This window comes from Echiichthys vipera (assembly GCF_963691815.1).
Source record: "Echiichthys vipera genome assembly, chromosome: 15".
Classification (NCBI taxonomy): Eukaryota; Metazoa; Chordata; class Actinopteri; order Perciformes; family Trachinidae; genus Echiichthys; species Echiichthys vipera.
Window position 1 is genome coordinate 29,541,814 of NC_139840.1, and position 24,117 is coordinate 29,565,930.

General features: G+C 39.9%; 2 protein-coding genes across 2 annotated transcripts in view; one reads left to right on the plus strand and one right to left on the minus strand.

Moving 5' to 3' along the window:
• The window catches only part of cnpy1 (canopy FGF signaling regulator 1), a 67,504-nt gene extending 60,829 nt beyond the window's left edge, over positions 1-6,675 (plus strand). Inside the window, exons 4-6 of the mRNA XM_083929196.1 lie at positions 3,747-3,959; positions 5,833-5,929; positions 6,551-6,675. Coding sequence (XP_083785322.1) covers positions 3,747-3,959; positions 5,833-5,929; positions 6,551-6,588 — 348 coding nt within the window. The 3' untranslated portion in view covers positions 6,589-6,675. The remainder of the gene's footprint in view (positions 1-3,746; positions 3,960-5,832; positions 5,930-6,550) is intronic.
• A 13,794-nt stretch (positions 6,676-20,469) lies between these two features.
• On the minus strand, positions 20,470-23,762 carry LOC310958101 (homeobox protein engrailed-2b-like; the record flags this gene model as incomplete). The annotated part of the gene is made up of 2 exons (XM_083928914.1): positions 20,470-20,786; positions 23,267-23,762. 2 exons carry the CDS (start codon positions 23,760-23,762, stop codon positions 20,470-20,472), a joined length of 813 nt encoding a protein of 270 aa, XP_083785040.1.
• Between the last annotated feature and the right edge of the window lie 355 nt (positions 23,763-24,117).

Here is a 24,117-nt window from a genome sequence, read left to right on the forward strand (position 1 = left end):
TATAGCATTTTGCACTTAATTTCTTAATAAGAGAAAATTTCGCTAAAATTGAGATAGTTATAATAGATACTAGCCTATTTATTTATGAAATGACCAGAAAGCATGCTGTATCGTGATCTATATCATTGTCAATTTTGGCATTATCACCCACCTCTAGTCTCCAGCCATAGTACATTCATCACAGTAGCCAGATATGATGGATGAATTTTTTTTTTTTTTACCTGTGCACCGGCATGATGGTGCCAAACCTGAAAAGCTCGCTGTGGTGACATGTCAAGAAGCTTCACACATTCACTGCTGGTTTTTTAAATTCCTGTATGTGGACAAATTAAACAGCATGGACAAGATACAACATGTTAATAGGTGAGCTTTAGAGGTCTTGGTAGGCCTATTTTTGAACTGGGGAGGGTGTATAGCGGATGCTTATGGACAGCAACAAGGATCCATCACTGACTCCCATCTGAGACCTACTTCCACTAACGTAACTCCTTAAACCACCAATATTTGTTTCCCTATCGACAGAGCCAGGCCAGCAATTTCTCCCTGCTCCAAGTCTTCAGGCTAAGCTAAGCTAACCATGCCCTGCCTCTGGATTGATATTTATCTTCTCATCAGACTCATGGAAAAAAAGAAACCTAGCTTATTTCCCAAAATGTTTCCCTATTGCTTTTAAGCGCTGTGTTAGGCACCGCCGGTCCTTTTAGATTGCAAACATTTACCAGCTCTAGGCTATTATTTAATGCTATTCTAAGGATGCATATCATTTACAGTCAGAATTGCCTGCTAATTACATATCGCAATATTTCTCTCTTGTCATAATGAAGTGATATTATTATCATCAAACCTTTATCGTGGACATTTTTACTCACTAATCCATGCTTTAAATGGCATAATAGTCCAAATGACATTTCACCTTATCCTTCCACTCGCCGCTTTGATGACAATATCATTATTATTATTATTAATTTATGGGTCTCCATTGGTCCATAACACCGGGACAATGAAATTGAAAGGCCCCTGTCCACAGCAGTGCAATAATGGCTCCCTATCCAATGGGAATTGAATGGAGGATAGCATCCCTGAGAAGCCTATTCTCTGGCCCAAACCCCCCCTCCCCCCACCGCCCTACAGCCCCATTCTTCAAACAACACTGTGACTGACAGCTCCCTTTCACAAGACGCCGACTGGCAAGAACGGGGTTTAATTCCAAACCATTTTGTAGCATGGCATGATAAAGACTCAGACCCACGCACAGGCTGAGATGGACCAACGTGGTTTTATTGTCGGGCAGTTGGACTTATCCTGTTTTTATGGGGTTTGCATGAGATTGAGGATGTAGTTTTAAATTTCAAACTCAGTTTTATCAAATTCATGGAGGAAAGACACCTTTGATTGATTTCAGACAATAAGAGCAGGAGACAAAAGCTGTCACTTACCTGACAGCTGTAGGACTGCCTAATTAGAAAAATAATGAATTATATCAAAAACACTGAAATAACTGAAACATTTAAATGATATAATATTGATTTATCAATAATAATACTAATCATAATATAATCATAATAATATATATCTCAGTACTTTTGACTTTTAATGCTTTATATGTACATTTTGCTGATAAACACTAGTGTATTTTATATTAACCTTTTTTGGTTTTCGGAAGCAGGACCCCCATTGGTACTGTTACAGGAGTTGACATTACAGCAAATAAATTAAATAAAAACCTGTCACATTCACAAGAAGTTCTTTATTTTATATATATTTATACACTTATGTTAATATCATGAATGACAAACTACCAAATCTAACCAGTTTAACAATGATACATATTTAATTAAAATAATCTTTCAAATCTAATTGCCAAAAACCACCATGATAACTGTGAAATGCATATTTTTATATATTTGAGATCTGCCCCCTAATAAACATAAATCGGGAGTCAGATGGATTGCTGAAAAAATCCATCGAAACATAACTTCCAAAACGCAACAGAATAGAATGAAACAAATCCAATATAGCAATAGAAGGAAACCATTGTTAAAGAGTTTTAGGTAGAACATTATGAGTTAGGAGTTATTATGAGTACTGCTTTTATTTTATTTATTTTTTTGATCGATAGCACAGTTAATATCTTTGGCTTGGTCGAATCATTAATTGCACTCCCTCAGTGGATGAAATGTCTCCACTGGTGTCAAAGTCACCACAAGCAGATTTTGATTGATAGGTGAACCTCATCGTCATCGGCCTGCATGACCTACATCTCTCGGTGCTCGCCCTCCAACCTTTGGCCCCGTGCTGTAACACATTCTGTTGACCGGCCAACTTCCTTTCTCCTCACAACAGTGTTGTCAAGCTCAAGGGATCTTCTGCTGAATGAAACAGAAGTTAAAGAGGAGGGCTGGACCTTAAAGACAGAGGGCTTAGTGATTGGCTCGACTTATTTTTACTATGAAGGAGGTATTTGTTGAGCAGAGGAAGAGACAGAAGAAGAGAGAACGCAAAGGAAGGGAAACAGATGGCAGAGGCCCTTTGTCACTTTGTGACATCTTGTAGAGAGTGTGTGTGTGTGTGTGTGTGTGTGTGTGTGTGTGTGTGTGTGTGTGTGTGTGTGTGTGTGTGTGTGTGTGTGTGTGTGTGTGTGTGTGTGTCTGTGTGTGTCTGTGTGTGTGTGTGTCTGTGTGTGTCTGTGTGCGTGCGTGCGTGCTTGGCCCAGAAAGGAGCACAGCCAATTCTGAAAAGACACAAAAGGGGTCAGGGAATAATATATCTACATTGATACAAAATCCAGTTCATCTGCAAGATGCCCCCCACCCCTCCCCTCTTCCTGTCTGTGCTGTACCCCCACACCCACCCTGCCACCTTTTGACCAAAAAAGACACGGAAGAGTTCATCCTTTAATCTTTGGAGGATGGAGAGGGGGTGAATGGGCCAAAAGCTGCAGCAGAAACAGTGCAGCTTGAGAAAATGAGCTGTTTACGCTGCACTTGGCTTCTGTTAAGGCCTTGTGCTTCTCCCATTTCCTCCACTGACTCCACCCTTCTCAGGAAACCAAACCCTCCTTTTGGCTTGGAAGTGTATAGAGTACCCCCCCTTTCCACCCTTTTCACCACCCTGTCCTCGCCCCCTCATCCCCCAGGCACCACCCCTGTCACCCAATCTCCTTCCGGGATGGTGTGAGTATGGCACTGCACCTGTCTTGACCCGTCTAGACACCAGCGCCTCACTGTTTTGTCCTCCAAGGGGGAGAGGAAGAGGACGGTTGAGTTTGCATGGAGAGGTGGCGAGGGTATGCACGCAGGTTAAAAGTCAGAGTTGGAGGTTGAGGTTTGTTAGTGAGGATGGAGAGAACAGCGGAAACAAGAGGTCACCCTGCTGACCCACACAGAGCCCTGTGGTGTAACACAGCTGACACCGGGGCGACCCACACTCTGAGGACTGTCAACATCGGAGTGCTTTAGAAAGACTTTTTGTTTGCCTCACCCTTATTTGGTTTCCATGGCAGTGACACATGTTCCATCTCAGATGGAAGTGTATTTTTTAACCATATTTCCAGTTTGGTCTACATATGTTTAACTTCAGAGGCATGCATTTGAGTTATTGTAGGAGACAATGAGAAAATAAGTGACGTTTCCTATGACAAAAGATCCAGGCCAGATGGGAACCCAGGAAGTCAGTGCCCTCAAACCACCAAATAGCTCATCTTCTGCTCTCCGTGTTTTCCTCCTCTCTCTGGGTTGTGGCTCCAGGTACCTCTGGCTCGCTCAGAGACTCACCTCAGCGAGCTCTTGGATGAGGTGTGCAACAGCATGAGTGACTATGCCCTCCATGTGGACCCTGACACCCAGCTCAAACAATACATGAAGTTTGCTCCCAGGAGCAGCGGGGCCAGCGGGGACTTCCCCAACTTTAAGGATTTCCAATTTGACGGACCGGAGGCACCAAACACCCTGAAATTCGCAGTGAGTGCAAAAAAGCACCCTTTAAATGTTTCATATTCTGTATTTGTGATGGGGCTGTAATCCATAAACATATGTGTGGATTTCTTAGTGCTTGGTAACTGCTAGCTACTTTCAAACTGCTCATTACAATTTTGTTATTCCATTAAGATTGAAGGAACGCCTTGTAAAGACCCTGTGTGAATATGGTTGCTAGGAAACATTTGTAGCACTGTCCAATCAAAAGCAATCAATTGTGTTGACAGGAAGTATTGCAAGGTCGTCATAATGCCTGTATTTTATTAACTCAGCTGCCAACTCCTTGTTAATGTAGGACAGTTTATATATATATTATTTTTTTATATATATATATATATACAGTGAGTCTTCACTGTCTGCAATTTCAGTGCCCAGGCATTTTGTTGATATTCACAGCTGATGAAGTTAAAGTGCACACACAGAGGCTTCTGACTGCTCCACGGTGTGCTCCTCACAAACACATCATACATTCAAAACAATTAGCTCAGAGTCCAGATCCCATGTTACTGTGTAATCTCTTTTATTCTTTAATGTAATTGTGTTACATTATAGAAAGAGTGTTAGTTGGTTCAGTCAACAGTTCTTCCTGCAGTAAGTGGGAGGAAATATTTAGTACCAAGTACTAAATAGGCTACTTATAAACATCTGGTGCAGCTGCTAGCTTTTCAACATTATGCCATGTTGTGTCATGTGACTAATGTATTGCTAGTACTTTTTAGGAATGGGACAAAATGTGGATTATGTTTCGAGTTGCAATATAACATTCAGAGGGCTTCTAAGTAAACAAATCCACATTTTCACATTAAAAAAGACCTGAATACAGCTTGTGTTTTGTGCAGTTGCATTCAGACGTCGATCATATCAAGTTATCATCAGAGAACAGTTGAATTGACCTTGTCTTTGTTCTGTACATGACACAGTCAATAGAATGTCCATTCCAGTGTAATACATTCACCGTCTATATGCTACAGTAAGTCTCCCTTGCAAAAGAGCTTTCCTACTTTAGCAGGACTCACCTCTCTAAATTAAAACATTTCCTAGATAAAATAGATATAGAATCATGCCTGGATTAATAATTGCAGTGAATCCATGTAAATAAAAGTGACAAGTTGAAAAGAAGAGAGAATCACCGAAAAGGCTTTATTTGTGTTTGTGTTGTAAAATCCCTCCTGTCATCATCACAATTCTGCTTACTCTGGTGCTTAATATTCATTATATCCATATTTAGTTTGCCATACGAAACACCCTGTAGATGTGGTTATTGCAGACAGACCCTTTTTAAAGCCCAAGCTCATTTCAATCATGAGTGCTCTTGAGCTACATTATAAATGGGAGCTTGCTGTGCTCTGTTTCAGATTAAGAATTCCAGATTTATTCAGCTTCAACATGATCTTGCTCAGTTCATTTAATACATTGAAGCTAAAATTCACATTACAGGTCAATTTTGCTGCTTAACACATTGCTGGTCAGGTTGCTGCTTTCTTAAGCAGCTCCTTGTTGACAAAAATCCAAACTTTTTTCAGGACTACCTGCTGAAATCAATTAAATAAAATGGAGTCATTACTCGTATCAGATTGAGGTAAATATAAACTTCCAGTGAATCTAAGGCATGACCACCGAGTTGTCAAAATGGCTGAACAGTTTGGCAAACAGAGAGGAAACATGGCCACCGCCCTGCAAACAGCGTGACCACCATTGTGTGAAAAGACCCTGTGTGTGTGTGTGTGTGTGTGTGTGTGTGTGCGTGCGTGCGGGTGGGAGGTTGGTTGATTGTGTGTGTTGGCGTACATGGCCGAGTCGCCTCAGATCTGTTTCCCCCAGGCCAAGTGTTTCCTCTGCACTTGTGTTTTTCTCTCAGTGTGAAAGCATCGTGGAGGAGCTGGAGGATGAGATCATCACTCTGTTCAGCCAGGAAAAAGAACATGTGCACGAGGAGTTATGCAACAGAGTGTCAGGTACCACAGCCTCTTCACACACTCTCTCCACAGACACGATGCAGCAGTCTGTTTTTATCTTCCCCTCCCCTCACACAGGATATCCATATCACTCCTCACATTAGGGGGAATCCGTCTTTCAGAATGAAGCTTTAGACGTTAACTGAAATTTAGCTGGATACATTCAAGGATTGTGTTTGGTTATATCAATAACTGATAAATTAGCTTACATGCTTTGTTGTAGAAAAAATATTTTCAAATCTGGTTTGTCTTGGCTTCTTTCTAATATTTCCATCTAGTTGAATGTAACCATTTTATAGTGTTTATTTCCCCATGTAGGGTTTGGCTTCCACCGCCTTATGTAACAGCAGAGATGACAGAGAGGTCATTTTGTTAGAATTGGAATGAGCTGACAGCAAAAAGTTTTATTTTAAAGAAATGATAATGAGACATCTATAGCATACAAACTGCTTCAGTGTGAGGCCTAAGAATCCTTATGTTGAACTCCTGAAACCTCACATTCATTTTGTTTTTTTGCGTGATAAATCCACTTCATTATTTATTCATCTATTTATTAATGTTGACAAGTATTTAACTTCCACACTCTTGTTTATATTTTTGTTATTCTGTTTTCAATTTCAGACTACTGTAAGGACAACAGTCATACAAACGAGCTTTAGATTTTCACTGGATAAAGGTTGGGCCATAGGTTGCAGAGATTACTAAAATATTTGCCTTTAACAAATCATTTTGTTTTTACAAATAAATGACAATCTTTTTAAATAATAAAGGAAAAAATCTTGAGAAACTATACTGTGTTGTTTTGTCCAAGGCTTGAAATTGATGTGGCTGCATGCTGCTCACGGAAGTCAGACCAGAGTTTTGGGTTGTCAGCTGCTTTTCTGAACACTGACTGCTTCTTCTTCTGTCCATGATCACACCTACAAACTGGGCTCATTAATGAAGCAATGGCTGTGATTGTACTATGTTAGCATGCTTTCAGTCTTTTGAGCTGCAAGAAAAATAGAGATTTGAGATAACGTTCTACATAGTGCTAAAAAAATTAGCTAATTAATACATTTCTTAAAGTAATAATCAAACATCTTTTAGTTCCAGCTCCTCAAAATATTCCGCTTTTCTCTATTTTATATCACAGTCAGACATTTGTGTCTCACTATTTTTTTTATGTTTTATAGACATTAAATGATGAATCAATAAATAGATATTGGAAATTGAGAAATCAATTCATAATAGAATCAGTATTTGCTGCCCTAATTCTCCACTATAATTCAGAAGTTTGTTTAATTTACATTCATTTGTGTTATTTAAAGTTTTATACATTTAGTGATATAGTCCTTTCTCAGATCAGAGCATCATTTATGGATCCAAAATGATCCATAAAGATCTTTGTTACTTTAAATGGTTGCGATGAGGTACATAAAGGAACGAAAATGCAGAAAGCCAAGAGCTGTAGTCTCTGTATGACGAGCATCAGCTGTATGTGAATGCACAGGTTTCAAACAGTCAATTGTCTTCTCATACAAACTAGCTAGTGTACAGACTGGAGCAAACATTGGAGAATCCATTGTCTGATTGGGCCAGATATAGCAGCAGCTGGCTGATGATTGGCCAGAGCACTCTGCATTGATATGCTAAAGAGTTGTCCACTGGGGAAGCATGATTAGTGGCAAACCGGCTCATACTGAAGCTCCTTCTAATATATTCAAATATTACTCAAACGTTTCTGTATTTGGCTTAGTTGAATAGGTAGGTGTAGCACTGAAAAGATTAGATCAATGCTGATGGAAACATGGTTTGGGTTGTTGCATTACATTCTGGTCACTTTTTTGATGAGGTGCCAGGGCTAGATATTGGTACTTCCAAAATAACCCAGTATAGTCTTATGGAAACTTCTCCAATCAAACGATGCCTGCTTTCATCCTTTTAGTACACGGATCTAGAAAAAATTACAATTTGTTGGGTTTTACTCACAGCCAATCACCACAAGTGTTCTTCAATTTAATGCAGCGTGTGATTTTCCTATGTCACAGCAGCTACAAGCGGCAGTGTGAAGAGAAGCTTCCATTCACATAATGGGTATCGAATTAATAAAATCAAATAAAGAATAAGGTATCAAAACAAGTATTCTATTGGTATAAGTATTCCTTTAAGGGTATTGGTATTTTGTTGTTTGTTTGTTTTACAATATCTAGATACAACCACCATTAAACTTACTCTCTGTGGCTGCTACTGAATGCATGGATAAATATGTGAAATTGAGAAAGACAAAAAAAACGGTCTCTCTGAGGACAGCTGAAAAATAGCAGCAGAATAGTTTGCACATACTTTAAAATGTGTCTAGATTAGGACTTTATGGTTGAATATTTTACTTTGGTGTTATTGTGGCTTATTCTAACTAATGAAGCATGCTATCATATCCAGATTGCCTTGCTTCCCGATATTGTCAGGTTGGCCAATTGGCTTCACACTCAACAGTGCACCCCCTTGGGTCCTCAGCAATACATCAGCCAAGTCGGTGAACCGTTGTTGAGATATGTGAAGGATAGTCATACATACGTACATACATACTGTATGTATCTATGTATGACGGACAGAGAATTCTTCCTCTATAGTTAGGTTTTGCTGCTACAGCACCACCTATTGACCAAATTGCACCAAATTTGTTATGTCCACCTAAACATCATATCTACATGTCCGCCAAATGTCGAGCCAATCCCTAATCCCTCTGTCACCAAATGTGGTTGCAGTAAAACACAGCGTTCAGTGAATATGTTATACGTATACATATGTATATGTTTTGTAAAGTAGCATTATCAAACCTGTCAGCATCACAGCATTTGGGCATTTTAAATCATAACCAAAATAGTGACTTTCTTCGGTCCTGGTCCAGAGAAGTTCTTTACAAATTTGATAAGTCTGTGAACATGGCTCAAAATTTGTAGAAGGAGGACACAATTAAATTTTATCGTGCCCCTCTGGTGTCAGTCGAGAAAAAAAAGTCAGATTACTTAACTGAGGGAGCTTCTCATTTTGATATTAAAACACATCAGTAAGGTCCTGAGGGGTAGTTGGTAGTTGTAAATGTTTTTTCTCAAAAGTTCAGAATTGTATCTTTATGGTTTATTGTTGTTAGAAGATTAAGAAAAGCTAACATCTGTCTGTACTCATTGCCATAGCTACAGTAAACATTCAGGTATCATTAGTGGTCTAAAGGGACATGAACAGGGTGTGCTCCCAAAGCAGACATAAACCTGGAAGGAGATAAACCAAAGTCTTATGTAATATATATATATATATATATATATATATATATATTCAATTCAATTCAGTTTTATTGATAGTGCCAAATCATAACAAAAGTTATCTCAGGGCACTTTACAAACTAGGTAAAGACAACACTCTATGACTTATTTATGATTTACATAGACCCAACAATTCCCCCGTAGAGTACGGTGGCAACGAAAACCTTCCCTATTACAGGCAGGAACGTCAGACAGACCCAGCTCTGTGGAGGACGGCTATCTGTCTTGACCGGTTGGGGAGGAAGAAAAGGAGAGAGACAGAGAGAAAAGGCGGACAGATGGACAGAGAGAGACAAAGACAGACACAAAGACAGAGAAAGACACACTTCCAGTAACTATAATAATATCTATAGTAATGTGAATATGACTTATATGTTATGGCAGTTAATACAGCAGAATAGTAGAAACAAGCACAGCTAAGGTTATAGATTATAATAGTGGCAGGAAGCGTCATGCAGGACCACGGCAGCAGGCACCACCACGATCAGCAGAGACCTGCGAGACGACAAAGCACAAACAACTCCGGGGAAGAAGTTGAATTAGTAACATTCATTGATGAGACATAAATTATACAGACAGAGAGGAGAGAAGCTCAGAGTGTCTGGGTAAGTATTATCCCCCGGCAGACTAGGTCTATAGCAGCATAATTAAGCAGAATAAAATCAGCTTTAAAATAACAACATTGCTACGGGTTCGTAAGTCCTAGCTGTAAGCTTTATCAAAAAGGAAAGTTTTAAGTTTACTCTTAAATATGGGGACAGTGTCTGTATTCCGAATAACACTTGGGAGTTGGTTCCACAGGAGAGGAGCTTGGTAGCTGAAGGCTCTGCCTCCCATTCTACTTTTGGAGACTCTAGAAACGATAAGTAGCCCCGCATTCTCAGAGCGCAGCGATCTAGTCGGGTAATACGGTACTATGAGCTCTTTAGGATACGACAGAGCCTGACCAATAAGAGCTTTGTAGGTAAGGAGAAGGATTTTAAATTCTATTCTAGATGTTACAGGTAGCCAGTGCAAAGAGGCTATTACAGAAGAAATATGTTCTCTTCGATTTATTTTAGTTATTACACGAGCTGCAGCATTTTGGACCAACTGGAGACTCTTAACAGACTTATTGGAGCAGCCTGATAATAAGGAATTGCAGTAGTCCAGCTTAGAAGTAACAAATGCATGGACTAGTTTTTCTGCATTTTCTGAGACACAATGTTCCTAATTTTCGCAACATTACGCAGGTGAAAATATGCATTCCTTGTCGTTAGTTTTATGTGAGAATCGAAGGACATATCCTGATCAAAAATAACACCCAGATTCCGTACTGTGGTGCTGAAGGACAACACACCATCATCCAGAGTAACAATGTCTTTAGCTATTGAGTTTGGGAGGCCTTCGGGGCCATGTACAATGACTTCAGTTTAAAATCAGAAAATTGCAGGTCATCCAGCTTTTTATTTCCTTAATATACATTTGAAGTTTATCTAACTGATTGGTTTCTTCTGGTTTGATCGGAAAATATAATTGTGTATCATCAGCATAACAATGAAAGTTTATGGAGTGCTTCCTTATAATATTTCCTAAGGGAAGCATATATAAGGTGAAAAGAATCAGTCCATATATATATATATATATATATAGATAGATATATAGATAGATAGATAGAGAGAGAGATAGATAGATATCCACTGCTCTTATATATATCCACTGCTTTTCTTCCTCTGCTCTGTCTCCTCTGCTCTTCCTCCTCTGCTCTGTCTCCTCTGCTCTTGCTCCCCTGCTCTTCCTCCTCTGATTTTCCTCCTCTGCCCTTGCTCCTCTGCTCTTGCTCCTCTGCTCTTCCTCTTCTGGTCTTGCTCTAAGGCCCTCATTATCACTTGGTTGGCAAGGAAGTGAGTTTACCAGACCTCTGTAATCAACAAACAAGTACTACATGCTATGAAAATCTACCAATACGGGTCTAAAACAATCACCAGAGTACATTTTCAGTTTTTTCAAGAAGCATTAATTTGTAGGAATGAGTACAGTTAAAACGGGTCTGTTTCTGACGTATTATTTCCAGCTTAACACTCCACACTGCGCTTACCTGGGTCCTGAGCAACACACCTGCCATGATATAGTTTTAGTCCCCTAGCAATGCTATGCAATGAGTATACCTGTGTGTGTCAGAATGTATTTATGTTTGTGCTTGAGTATACAGTATATGTGTGTGCTTAGTGAAGCAGTGAAGTCCTCTCTCTTCACCTGCACAAAACACACACATTCATCCCAACCTGTCTTAATGAATCGTTTTTCACTAATCTAGACCAACAACTTAACGCTTTTATTTGGCCCTGTGGTGGAGTCGCAGACGCCTGCCCGCCATGGCTCATACTGAGAAAACATCATCCTCCTGCTCTCTGCATTCTACAATTTGCTCACAGCTCCCCATAACCGCTCATAAGGTCTCACCTAATCTGGTTGTCGCCAATTCTATTAAAATTTTGATCTAGTTCAGGAAGCAGTACGGCTTGCAAAGGGCTTCGGTACAAAACCCCAGTTTTGAATAACTATGCATTTCTTCCTCCCTGCACTGACCATGCATTCGGCATATGGTCAGATAAGGGCCTCAAAACTCTTAAGGACATGTATGACAAAGGGTTTTTGCGTCTTTTGCATTGATGTCGTACAAATACAACATGCCTAATAGCCATGCTAGAGACATGCCCTTTTTTCGGTACATTCAAATGTATCCAAAAGCAATTCTCACATTTTCCGGACTGCCGCCCTGAAGCTGAGATGAACCCATTCATGTCAGTCAACATACAACACAAACAACTGATATCTGTCATTTATAATAAGATTCCTCTTCTGAGCACAGTCCCCACTATATCACCTGAAAGTGCGTGGGAAAAGGATTTGGGGGTAGACATTACTGAGGTCCAGCTTAGGGACATTCTAAAACTTGTTCATTCATCCTTGTTTTGTGCCAGGCACGGCCTATTACAGTGGAAGGTGCTTAATAGAGCCCATTTCACCAACGCTAAATTGGCTAAGATATACCCTAGTCACAGTGGGTCTCCTCTCTCTCTTTCAGCTGTTCAGTATCCCTCTGCAGAATTTCTCCTTCTTTAAACTCTGGTTCATAAAGGATCCTCTTCTCTCCACAGTGAACAGAATTTCGTCTCTGTTATTATAATTAATTTTTTTTATTTGTTTATTCCATAAACTGCAGAAAGTCTTACCCAAACAGTTGATCGGCAGAGTAATACAGTGCAGTACAGTTACACATATGGGCAGGAATATTTTTAAAATATAGTGAAAATATTCTAAATTTAGCGGTCACTTAAACTGGTAAAGCATCTCTATGTGAAAACTAAAAATCATGGCAGTTATTTGTTTTGTTGTCAATGGAAATGCAATACTTTAAGATAAATCTGGCATTAAAATCCATTTTGATAACATTATCTGTATATGTGATAGATATTTTATTTTTTATAATATTTAATCATTTTTTGTTAGTTATTAGAAAAAATATTTCAGGTAATGGCATAAATTTGTTGCAATACAACGTTTCTATGGTGGTTTGCTAAGGACACTGTTCACAACATGTAGCCTGCATGTTGTATAAATCATTGTCTGTGCATTGTTTCCCCATGTCTCAACACAAAACACTAACTCAACAATATGATGAGTTAATGTTTGGCCATTAGTTTGAATTATTTGTCCTTCGATTTGGAGAAATAAAGGTTTATTAAAATGCACATTGTTGCTAGAAATGTTATCAAAATGCGTTTTAATGTCTGAATCTTCTATTATTATATTCTTAAAATACTGCATTTCCACTGACAATAAAACGTTTTTTTTTGTTTCAAAAAGAGATGTTTAGCAGTTTCATGATATGAACGGAGGCCTATGGAAAAGAACAGGGAACAAAAATATGTAAATATCTCACATTTTAAAAGCTGTTATTGTGAAATTGATATGTTTGTGGACCAAAATAGTTAGCATTTTGATGTGAGACTGGGTTGCCGTGGGATACTGGGCTGTCAGATAATGAGGTTTCTGCCTCTGGAAGCAGCTTTGTTTCTGAGAAATACTTGAATGAACTAATCCTTATCTGAATATTGATTATTGAACAGAGCTCTATTTTATTATGGCTCAAATATGCCACAGCTAGGTCTACCAGTTACTTTAGGAAATGTACATACTGAACTCACAGTGTCTGGAGAGGATTATGACAGAGGTAAGACTACTTGATTATTCCTCAACTGTTGTTTTTTTCAGACTCAACGTTCATATGTTGTAAATAGAAAAACCTTGGAGACAAAGTGTGATTTTGTATTATTGTATCCTTCTACTCTGATATCCTAAAGTTTGGTCACTGAGCTGCAGCATTAACTTGTATTCTAACAAGATTAAAATATATTTGTCCAGGAGATTAGCATAGTTAAGTCTCCTCTTTTTTGGCTTTTGGGGCGGCTGCAGCAGGCTTTGATCAGTGTTGCGCGGCGAGGCCCAGGCTTGGCCTGGCCATCCGAGGCCTGAGTGTGAAATTGGTCTGATGTCATCCCCCATTCTCCACCTTCACCAGCTTTTAGCTGCCATAATTATATTTCCGCCACAAAGCCCCCGTCCCCTTCATTCCATATTCCAAGTTTGACTAGGAAGCATTTAGAGAACTATAGCTAAATTACTCAGTAGGGGGAAGGGGGACTGGATGGCCTGTCTTTTGTCTGACGGAGACACAGGGGGACATCAATACTTTGTGATATGTACTTTTCTTTTCTCTGCTCGTCTGCCCTTTTCCTCTGCCTGTTAGAGGGGTTAAGTTTATGACAAGGGGATAGATGAACTTTGGGTAAATAAGGTGTTTTTTGTTTTGCCCGGGATACTGTTGTTAAGGCCAGAAAACGAGTGAAAGCAGTGTGTGTCTGATGCTTTTATAATGTACCGAATGATGGGGCAAAGCTTTGAGCATGGAATTTAATTCTATGTGGGATCAGTACCTGAGACGCACTCATCTCAACTCAAGTGCTGATGACCATAAGATGCGGTTGAAAGCCCTGATAAAGCTAAAAAGTGGACAGAGTTTCAAAAATAACAAGGAAACACTGAAAATGATGACAGCACTCAAATTGTTATTGCCTTCATTATGAAACTATGTGAGGTTTGAACATCTTTTCAACTGCATACAGTTTAATCAAATAAATCTTATCAACAGAGTGAGATAAGGCTTTTAAAGAACCTGTGAAGTTAAAAAAGTATTTTTGAATCTGATCGTCTTCAGCCGACTAGAGCGGAACCCAAATTGAAAGCCACATCTCAAAATCCTGCAGCTGTGGCTTTGTGTTCAGTGGAGAGTAGAGTGCCCTTTTTGTAGTGAGGCTAAAAGTAAGGCACAAATATGCTGTCACATCTTCTTACAGACTGACATCAGCCTAATGTACTCACAGACTATATTTGCTGGCAAACATGTTAACACATCAATACAAAAGTGTGCACATCTGGTTTTCACTCGAATCCTCAAGGCTGTGGAGGGCGATGTAGCATTTATGCAGAGACTGGAGCACACTATAGATACATTTTTGCTTCTGTTTTGAACCATACCTTGCTCACAGTAGTTGCTACACTGAGAAGCAACAGAAGAATGGATTTAGTCCAAATTGTTTGATTGTGTTTTTTAAGAGGTTGGATGTGAAAATGACTGATGTCTAGAAAGTCACAAAAAGCTTTTGGATTAGAAACACCGTAAGAATACATTTTAGAAATAGATGTTTCGATTTCAAAAGTGATTTAATTTGACCAGAATACAATGGATATGAAATGTAACATCAGAGCTGTGATAAAAAACAAGTGTAAGTCCTCTGATTTATCACTGGGAATGCGATGTCCATTCCCCAACATTTCTTGGCTGTAGTGTTGCCACCTGCTGCTTTTTGCATGGACACCCAAAGCATTTTGACCTTCATCCAGGTTCTCTGCATCCCCCCCCCCCACACACACACACACACACACACACACACATACACACACCATCCCAACCCAATCCAACCCAACCACAACTCTTTAGACTGACAGCCCCACACTGTGCATTGAAACTCAGCAGCTCTGCTCCCCCTTCACTCAAGTCAAGAGTAGCACAGCTCATCAAGTCAGCGACCGTTGGGCGTTACTTCCACATACAAGCCAGCTAAGAAAGGAAATGCAGATGAGGGCTCCTGCAGCTATTCGCAGAGCTCAGGTCAAGGCTGCTGCCACTGCCAATAGACAGACAACTCTCTGTTTTTTTGTTAATGGATCTCCTGCTCTCCATATATCTGTCTTCCTCTCAGTTTCTCCAGCTCAGTTTAGGTAAACAACATTCAGAAATTATATATCTGAGGGAACTTCAAAGATATTTTGTTGGACTCTTGAATCATTTGTAAAGAGGAGGAGGTGCTTTGCTTATGCAGATCATTTTGACTTCACAGTTCGGGCCTTAGGTTGTATGTTTTAAGTTGATTCTATCGTGTTGAAAAGTTGGTAGTTTCCAAATTTCACCTGTTTTTTTTTTTACCATATCCAGAAATGCAAATGTCTGATGGAACGCTCACAACCATCAATGTTTTGTCTATTATCTATGTCATTTGTAGGAGACAGGAACCCTCAGTTTATTATGGATGTGGAATACTGGCTTGGTTTTCTGTCTGACAGTCACACTAACTTTAAATCACTTCTTCTAGAGAGCTAATGTCTAATGTTATCGCTGTAGTATGCTCCCAAAACTCTGATCCCATTATATTTTGTCCTTTTGAGAACCTTACATTTTCACTGCAGCCTTGACCAGTAGATGAGAACGTGGTATCATCTCATTCTATTTCTTATTAACTGGCTACTGATGCCTTTTTTATTCTTGGATAATTCCTCAGTTCTGTTCTAATTGCAGAGGTTTCATGTTGTGTTGGTGTGATCCATTAAAGTCAAATAAAGATTTAGAATGTTCAGAGAAAGTGAGTATGGCATCATTTAGTAGGCTACTTTGTTTTCAAGAACACAGAGGGATCTGCAAACGGAGTGTTTCTAACATGTCCTTACGACTTATTTAAAACAGAAAATTAATCAGTACAGATGCTGATGTGCCTGTTATAAATCTCCTGACCTTAACCCAAACCTGCGGCCTAAATGTTACATTATTATCATGCTTTGAGTACATATCACGGCACGTCGTTTGAAAAATGTGTATCTCCAAAATATCAATGCTATCAGCTTTGAACAACAATTTATAACAAATTAAAAATAATTTTTGACACAATGTAGTCTGTTTTACAATCTTTTTATGAAATGTTCTTGTATCATAGAAGCATCCCTTTAACTCATCTGAAATCCTGATAGTAATTATTTTTCTTTGTCAAAGAAAAAACCTGATTGAAACACGTGAGACGGCACCTGTAAATAACCATAGTGTGTAAATCCAAATTAATCTGATGAAGCACTTCACAGCATCACTGTCATGATTGCAGATCCTTAGGGGGATGGAGGGGACATGTCCCCCCCAATTTCTTTAAAACATGAATCCCCCCCCCCCTCACCCCAATGAAAATACACTAAATTATTCAATATTGAACAAATGTATTTTCAGACTTCACATTTACATCTAAACAGAAATGATTAAAATGTTGGAAGAAATAATGTTTGACAAATATATTTCTGACTCCATGTTTATCTCTGCTCTCCTCCACTGCAACACCAATGAACTGGGAGTTTCTTACACAGACGTTGATGATCAGCAGGCTTTTAAAAAAAGGGGCTTCATATTTTCATATTCATCCATATAAATTAATCATGCATAAAGTAGTCCCATACACTGGGAGAAAGGGAGATGGAGAGACGGGGTAGGTAGACATTACAAGCCTGGGACCCTTAAAATTTTGATTTACTAATATAACAGTTCAGTAAGCAGTGATACGCTGCTGGCTGTTTAGGACAAATACACAAGAAAGATAAGAACAAGAAATTATTATGTGCAGTACTTGATATGGCTATTATATGGATTATATGGTGATTTTGTGATTTATGGTAGAGTTGCTTACAGGCAAAAAAAATCACTTTTGTGCGCCCCCCTTTGTGTGTTTAATTTGAATTATAAAATAATCTCCTGAAAATACACATTTGCAATGCTGTCTTTTATTTACCATCACACATTATGATATAAATTATTTACATGTAAGATCCTAGAAAAGAGAAGTTAAGCTGAGAGGGGAGAACAACTTAACATGTTCATTATTTCATCTTTAAAAACCCTGATGTCAAATCCCACCAGAGAAAACAGGTGCTGTCTTTATAACCCTCTTCATATGGTCAGCTTGTGTTCATCATTTTAAGGCAGAAGCTTGTCCGCGTTTGTAATTAAATGCATGAAAACGGACTTCCTATAGACCTAACAGAGAAGAGGAAATCAAAAAGAAACATTCACAGCATTATAAGACCACCATTTGGTTTTGATCCACATGGATGAGACCGGCAAAGGCCTGTCACATGGAGCATTCAAACACAGAAGTTATTGCAGGAAAAATAAGTTATGTAAACATTCCAGAGCCCCGTTTCTACATGGCTGTAGATGTCCATTGTATTATAAATAAGAATATAACGGTCTTTGTTACCGACAAATAAAAAATGCCTCCTGTTTTCTTGAACATTCGTAGAATAACCTTTGCTGTACTGTAGGCTACTGTAGGCTTCTGTACTGAACTGTTCTGTACTAAACTGTACTGAACTGTTCTGTACTGAACTGTCCTGTACTAAACTGTACTGTAGTGAGCTGTACTGTACTGAACTGTACTGTACTGAACTGTACTGTAGTGAGCTGTACTGTACTGAGCTGTACTGTACTAAACTGTACTATAGTGTCATAGGTCCATGTGGACCGGAGGGACACACACACACACATGAATGGTTGGTGAAAGTGTGGCTTTGGGACAGACTGTGAACCATTTAAAGGAGGTCAGACCATCCAAATTCCCTTTTGTCGGGAAAGAATGCTGTGGTCATTTAAAATGGCATCTTGTCAAACAAGCTCTTAAAGAAAATCAAAACCAAAACGAATATTTGATGTTATCTAGAGTACATGCATCTTGAACTGTGTGTGGTTCTTATCCAGTCTGCAGAAGGCCTCTGTGAGCCCACAGCCAGCACACCTGCACGTACACATCCACTGCAGGAGCCGACACAGCACACGGAGGAAGGGTGTTGAAGAAAAGAGCAAACAATAATCAATAAAGTCCGAAAGTATATGCTACAAATCAAACAAGACAAAGAAGGCTGTTTTCTCAATTCACAGTTCCCAGAATGCAACAGAACAAATCTTTGGATTTCAGCATATAGGTTTGATAATAAAGTTCCTCAGGCACAATAGTGGAGCTGACGGGACACGGGGCCGTAGTGCGCGTGACGGATGTCCAGTCCACTTGTCTCGTCATGTTCTCAGCTCCTATTGGATGTTGCTGAGTCACTTTCCCCGCCTCTACGAAGACGCACTGTTTTCTCTACTTGGTCCATGGTTCATCTCCCCGCTGCTACACTTTAACTTTAGTCTACACCGTGTCCACACCACTGAAAACGCGCCTTTATGTTTGAATAATAATATAATTATAATAATAATACGTCTAAATGTAGGCTAATAATCCCATCGGGCAGGCAGCAGCCTTCTGTGTGGAGCTCCGTGACACTTTCTTAACTCTAAACATCAGCAGTTCCGTCCACACTTTATTGTCCATTTGTGAGCTTGATTTGTCCCGAGTTTGTTGTCTCGGTGCGACCCGTCGGTTACACTGCTCAAACTGGAATCCACGGGAAATTCATAATAATGTTTAACATTTAAAATGCTCCTTATTTTCTATAGACATCAAGTAGTCTTCATCTCTTGATTCTACCCAAACACGTTTTTGCCCAGTTAGCTTTAATGCCTCATCTGCCAGGGAGTGAAAACGTTTCAGTTAAAGAGCCTGATCAAGGTTTTCACCATCCATACAGCTGAAGGATGAGTGACCCCATGGCTGCAGAGCCAATACAAATACCCTCAATTATTCAAAATTCAAGATTCACATTGAAACTGAAATGGGAGAAAAAATATATTTCTGACTCCACGTTCATCTCTGCTCTCCTCCACTACAACACCAATGAACTGGGAGTTTCTTACACAGACGCTGATGATCAGCAGGCTTTAATAAAAGGGCTTCATATTTTCATATTCATCCATATCAATGAATCATGCATAAAGTAGTCCCATACACTTGGAGAAAGGGAGATGGAGAGACGGGGTAGGTAGACATTACAAGCCCGAGATCCTTAAAATTTTGATTTACTAATATAACAGTTCAGTAAGCAGAGATACGCTGTTGGCTGTTTAGGACAAATACACAAGAAAGATAAGAACAGGAAATTATTCCATGTTCAGTACTTTTTGAATGATATTGAGAGCCTCTACGAAGTTGTGATTTTGTAATTTATGGTGGTATGGTATAAGCGTCACTTTTGAAATGGACTAGTTTGGCAGGCCTCCTTCACAGACAGAGCCGGTGTTGTGCCGTATTCAGCATCCCTGCCGTGAAACGCACCCCCTCGCATTATAGGTGATATTCTGGATCAGAAGGCGGCTGTTTCGACCTATAGGAGTAGTTTTATACAGGTAACCCACAACGGTCAGAACATTGGTTACTTACAGTCTCTAAACTATTTTAAAGAGTTTAAAAATCACAAACTTGGATAATAGTGAACACAAAACAACCCCTTTTTGTATGTTCTGTGGAAATATACTGCAGCCATAATTTTAAAATGAATTAAATGGATATTTTATAATCCCAGCTTTTCTTGCAATTCATAGGTTCAAAAGTGTGTGCTTTTAATTGGGTTACCTGTATATAAACTACTTCTATAGGTCGCAACACCCACCGGTGTTGTGCCATATGCTGCAGGGGAACACTGGAGCAGAGTTAGAAGCGAGTTTGAATTGGACCTCTAATTGAACAGAAGCTGCTGTGTTATGTGGATGTGTAGGTTAGAACAGGTGTGTACCGTGGGGAATTCTAACTTGTGGCTGTGACATGAATGCAGCAGCATTTAGACTCGGACTGGATACCGCCTCGACTACAGCCCCGAGGACCCGCAGCCTGCACACTCACATCCACGCGCACACTTAAAAGATAAACAACATGTCACAATGTTGTTACTTTTAAATATGAATGCTGGCACTGAAGTGATTTTATTGTACGATTCCGGTCCGGGTCTCTTCTAGTCGCTGTCCGACTTGCCGTCCTTGGACGCGGAATGGTTGTACAGTCCCTGCGCCATGAGATGCAGCGCCAGAGAGTCTTTATTTCCGGTGGCTTTCTTGATTTTGGCCCGTTTGTTCTGAAACCAGATTTTGATCTGAGATTCGTTAAGACCAAGGTCCCGGGCCAGGCTCTGCCTTCGCTGCTCTGTCAGGTACCGGTTGCTCTGGAACTCAGTTTTTAACCGGTGGAGCTGCTCCGCGGTGAAGGCCGTTCGGGGCCGCTTGTCCTCTTTACTCGGGGTCGGTGCATTCTTAGGTTTGCGGGATCTGGGCCCTAGGGTCGGGGTGGAGTGGGTAGACAAAAATGACACTCAGTGGTTAGGGTCAGTTTGAACTTTCTCACATTTCAAAATGTCAGTAATGGAAACATGGTACGCCATCAGAACGTTCATAAAGTATGTATGTTTGTGCCAAAATGTAGAAAGTTTCAATCTGAAAACACCATCTGCTCAAATCTGATAGGTTACGGGTTCAGTAGAAGCTGAATGACTTTGTATTCACTGTCAGCTAAAAGTTAACATGGTGCTATAAACCATGTTCACTTCGTTCACTTCCTGCTATCATATTATTGTATTTACTATTATATTATTTGTTCACTTCATGCTATTATCTTATAAGCTTTATAAGAGAGAGAGAGAGAGAGAGAGAGGAGGTTGCACGGATCATTCTGCTGCTTTTGGGTCAGTGTAAATAATTTTAAATAAACTATAGGCCTAAATAAAATTAAAAATCCACTTAGTGATTTGAATAATGGGCCTCTTCGTAGACAAGAGTTTCCATCTCAATGTGATTATTATACAGTCAAACTATCAACCAATCGTGAGCTAAATGGGTTCTTTCTTACATTTCTAATCCAAATGAGGTTGTCTATTTCATGATATCTTTAATGACCCTTTATGTTGTAGTAAGCACCTATTAAGGTTTCATATTTGGAGGAGGAGTTTATATCAGTCTGAAGTGAAATTTTCTGTGAAATATTAAATAGATTGAACTTTTCATTCCAGGCACAAATGTAGAATGCAATAGAGGCTATTGTGCAGTAGGCCGACTTTAGCGCGAAGAGCCGTCAGGCTGCAAGGTGGCTGCGTGTCCTCCAGCTCTGCTGCAGCGCACTTTAGTGAGGACGAGAGGAGGAGGAAGGTGCAGATGGGGGTGGGGTTAGGATATGATGGAGGATGGGGAGTTAGGCGCCTCTTTTCCTCCCTGTTACCATAGGAACTCCATTTTAAAAAAAAAAAGTCGTTTCCAAAAAAAGAGCTTTCAGCCCTTTTGTTTCTATTATAGTATTCAGACGTTGGTATCATGATGAAGTCAGAGGGCAAATACATGAGAATGAATGCAGAAATGTATCGCTCTGGGACGTTAAGTGTACAAATCTAGCAGGCCTACATCAATTGTGCCATCCAACAGTTATAAGAAGTGTTCACAAGCCCATTAAACTAAAGGGCTGCGCGTTCTAACATGTTATAGATTCCTATATAATGAAAGTTTTCTCATTTTTACAAAGTTGTGTATAGTTAATGCAGGGAAAGCTGCAGCCCCCTGACCTCTCTTAAGGCCCTTTGTGGTCATTTCCAAAAGCTCGGGCGTGGACCTCGATGGAAACTTTTTTTGTTCCTATCCAACAATAAATGCTATATTTGTGACTGTTCCCGCTTCATTTTGAGCTCTTCCAAACGCTTCTTCGGAAAATCACTAAATATGTCCATTCGCTCGATGCTACTTTGTTTTAGCAACCTTATATAACACTTGAATGGGTTTCTAAATCACAAAGGAAAAGTCCAAGTGCATCATGCGTCCACTCTGTAAAATAAACCCAGTCAGAACAAATATTTAACTTACTTTATAACAATAGAATTATATTTATTTATTATATTGAAGTGCAGAATAAATCAGCAGTTGAGACAGAGCGGTGAAGCAACAGAAGAAAAGGATTAACGCTCGTCTCAATTGCATCCATTCCGAGCACGGTGAGAACATGGAAATGTTGTCAAAAATGAGTTTTTTTTTTATTGGTGGGTGAAAAGTGTTTCAAGTTGTGTTCAATATTTCACATGAATCCTTGTCTTTCGCTGCACGGCCTCACTTTTTAGAGCCCTCATTGTCAAAAAATATGCTAATGGAATATCAACAAAGAAGAGTGAGGAACAATAGCGTTAAACTTGGTTTGACTTCACTTGTCCACATTTCCATCTTACATTTACACCCGTATTTCATTTGAACTCCATTTTCACAACACTTTTGGAAACCGTGTCCTATGGTCCACTTCACCCTTATTTTAAAGCCAAAATCCAGATCGAACTCCATCGAAAACAGCTCCAATGACTTTCTCATGTTTAAAGTAGTATGGTTTATGCAAAGTAGCTCTGTGTTTATTCTAGGAATTATATCATTATTTTAAAAAAGGCCATTGAAAGTATGGAATAATGAAATATGCTAGGTTATTATGATGATGGTGCAATAACCGTTTTTGTCAGTTGTAAGAAGTGATGTGTGTATTAGGGTGAGGGGGTTGCCCAGCTCACAGAATCAAATCACAGTCTTTTTTTCCCAAAGAATAAGCCTCCAGGGGTTTTTTGAGACTTGAAAATTATTCAATATGATCTTTTTTCTCTCTGAAAGAAGAGGAAATGTTTTCTGTAATTCGATTCCTTTTAGACTCAGGGATGAATCCGAACCGGCCTTCATTTATTTATAAATTAATTTATTGATTTAAATGAACGAAAAGTAGCCGAGCAATATTTTTCCACCAACCTGCTGACGGGCGGTCTGAGTAGCGGGTACAATAGACCCAGGCTGGCCACAGCATCGGCTTGGACGCAGGCGCCGAGCTGGCCTGGGGGCTACGGCAGCGGTTCCCGCCGCCCCCGCGACCCTTCACGGCCCCATCAGCGGCTGTCAGGCCAGACCTGCTGGCCTCACTGTCCGGGTGCCGGTCGTCGGATGCTCCCGTATCCACCTCTTCTTCTCCTCCTGCTCCACCCTGCTGCGGGTTGCCAGTTTTGGAAGATTTTCTCCCTGTCAGCTCCTCTCTTCGTAGGATCACTCCCAGACTCTCTCCCCCCCGGACCACAGTGCCGTCCTTCCTCTTTCGGCCGAAATCTGGTCTTAGAATGTTGTCGATGTAAAAGTTAGTGATCCTGTGGGACTGCTGGTTGCCAGGTGGCTGGAGGAGAGGCCGGATGTCCCGGTTGGACTCCTCTCCGGAGTCATGTGGGCGCTCTGGGTCTCGGCGAGCATTTTCTTCCATCCTGATGGAGCCTGATCCCCCTCAGCACCTCTTCCTCTGCGCCCTTCTACAGCCAAGTAATTCCACTGTCCAGGGTTGTCCTGTTCACGGTTTTATCAATTATTTTGGCTTTTCTTTTTTGAGTAAAAAGCTGGACGAACGAATTTCCTTTTTGACAATCGTTTATGTGTTTGTTGCTGTGAAAAGGCGCCTCTCAGAATTTTGACAAAGAAAAACCATGCTTCAGTTTGTGCTCAAAGCTTCCTCTTTATGGCTGGACTGAGTGCTCATGTTGTTTTATTTTAAATGTCTAAAAAGTTTTTAAATAAAAAACTATAGTCTGCTTGTTTTTCCGGGTCCTTGCACACAATTATTG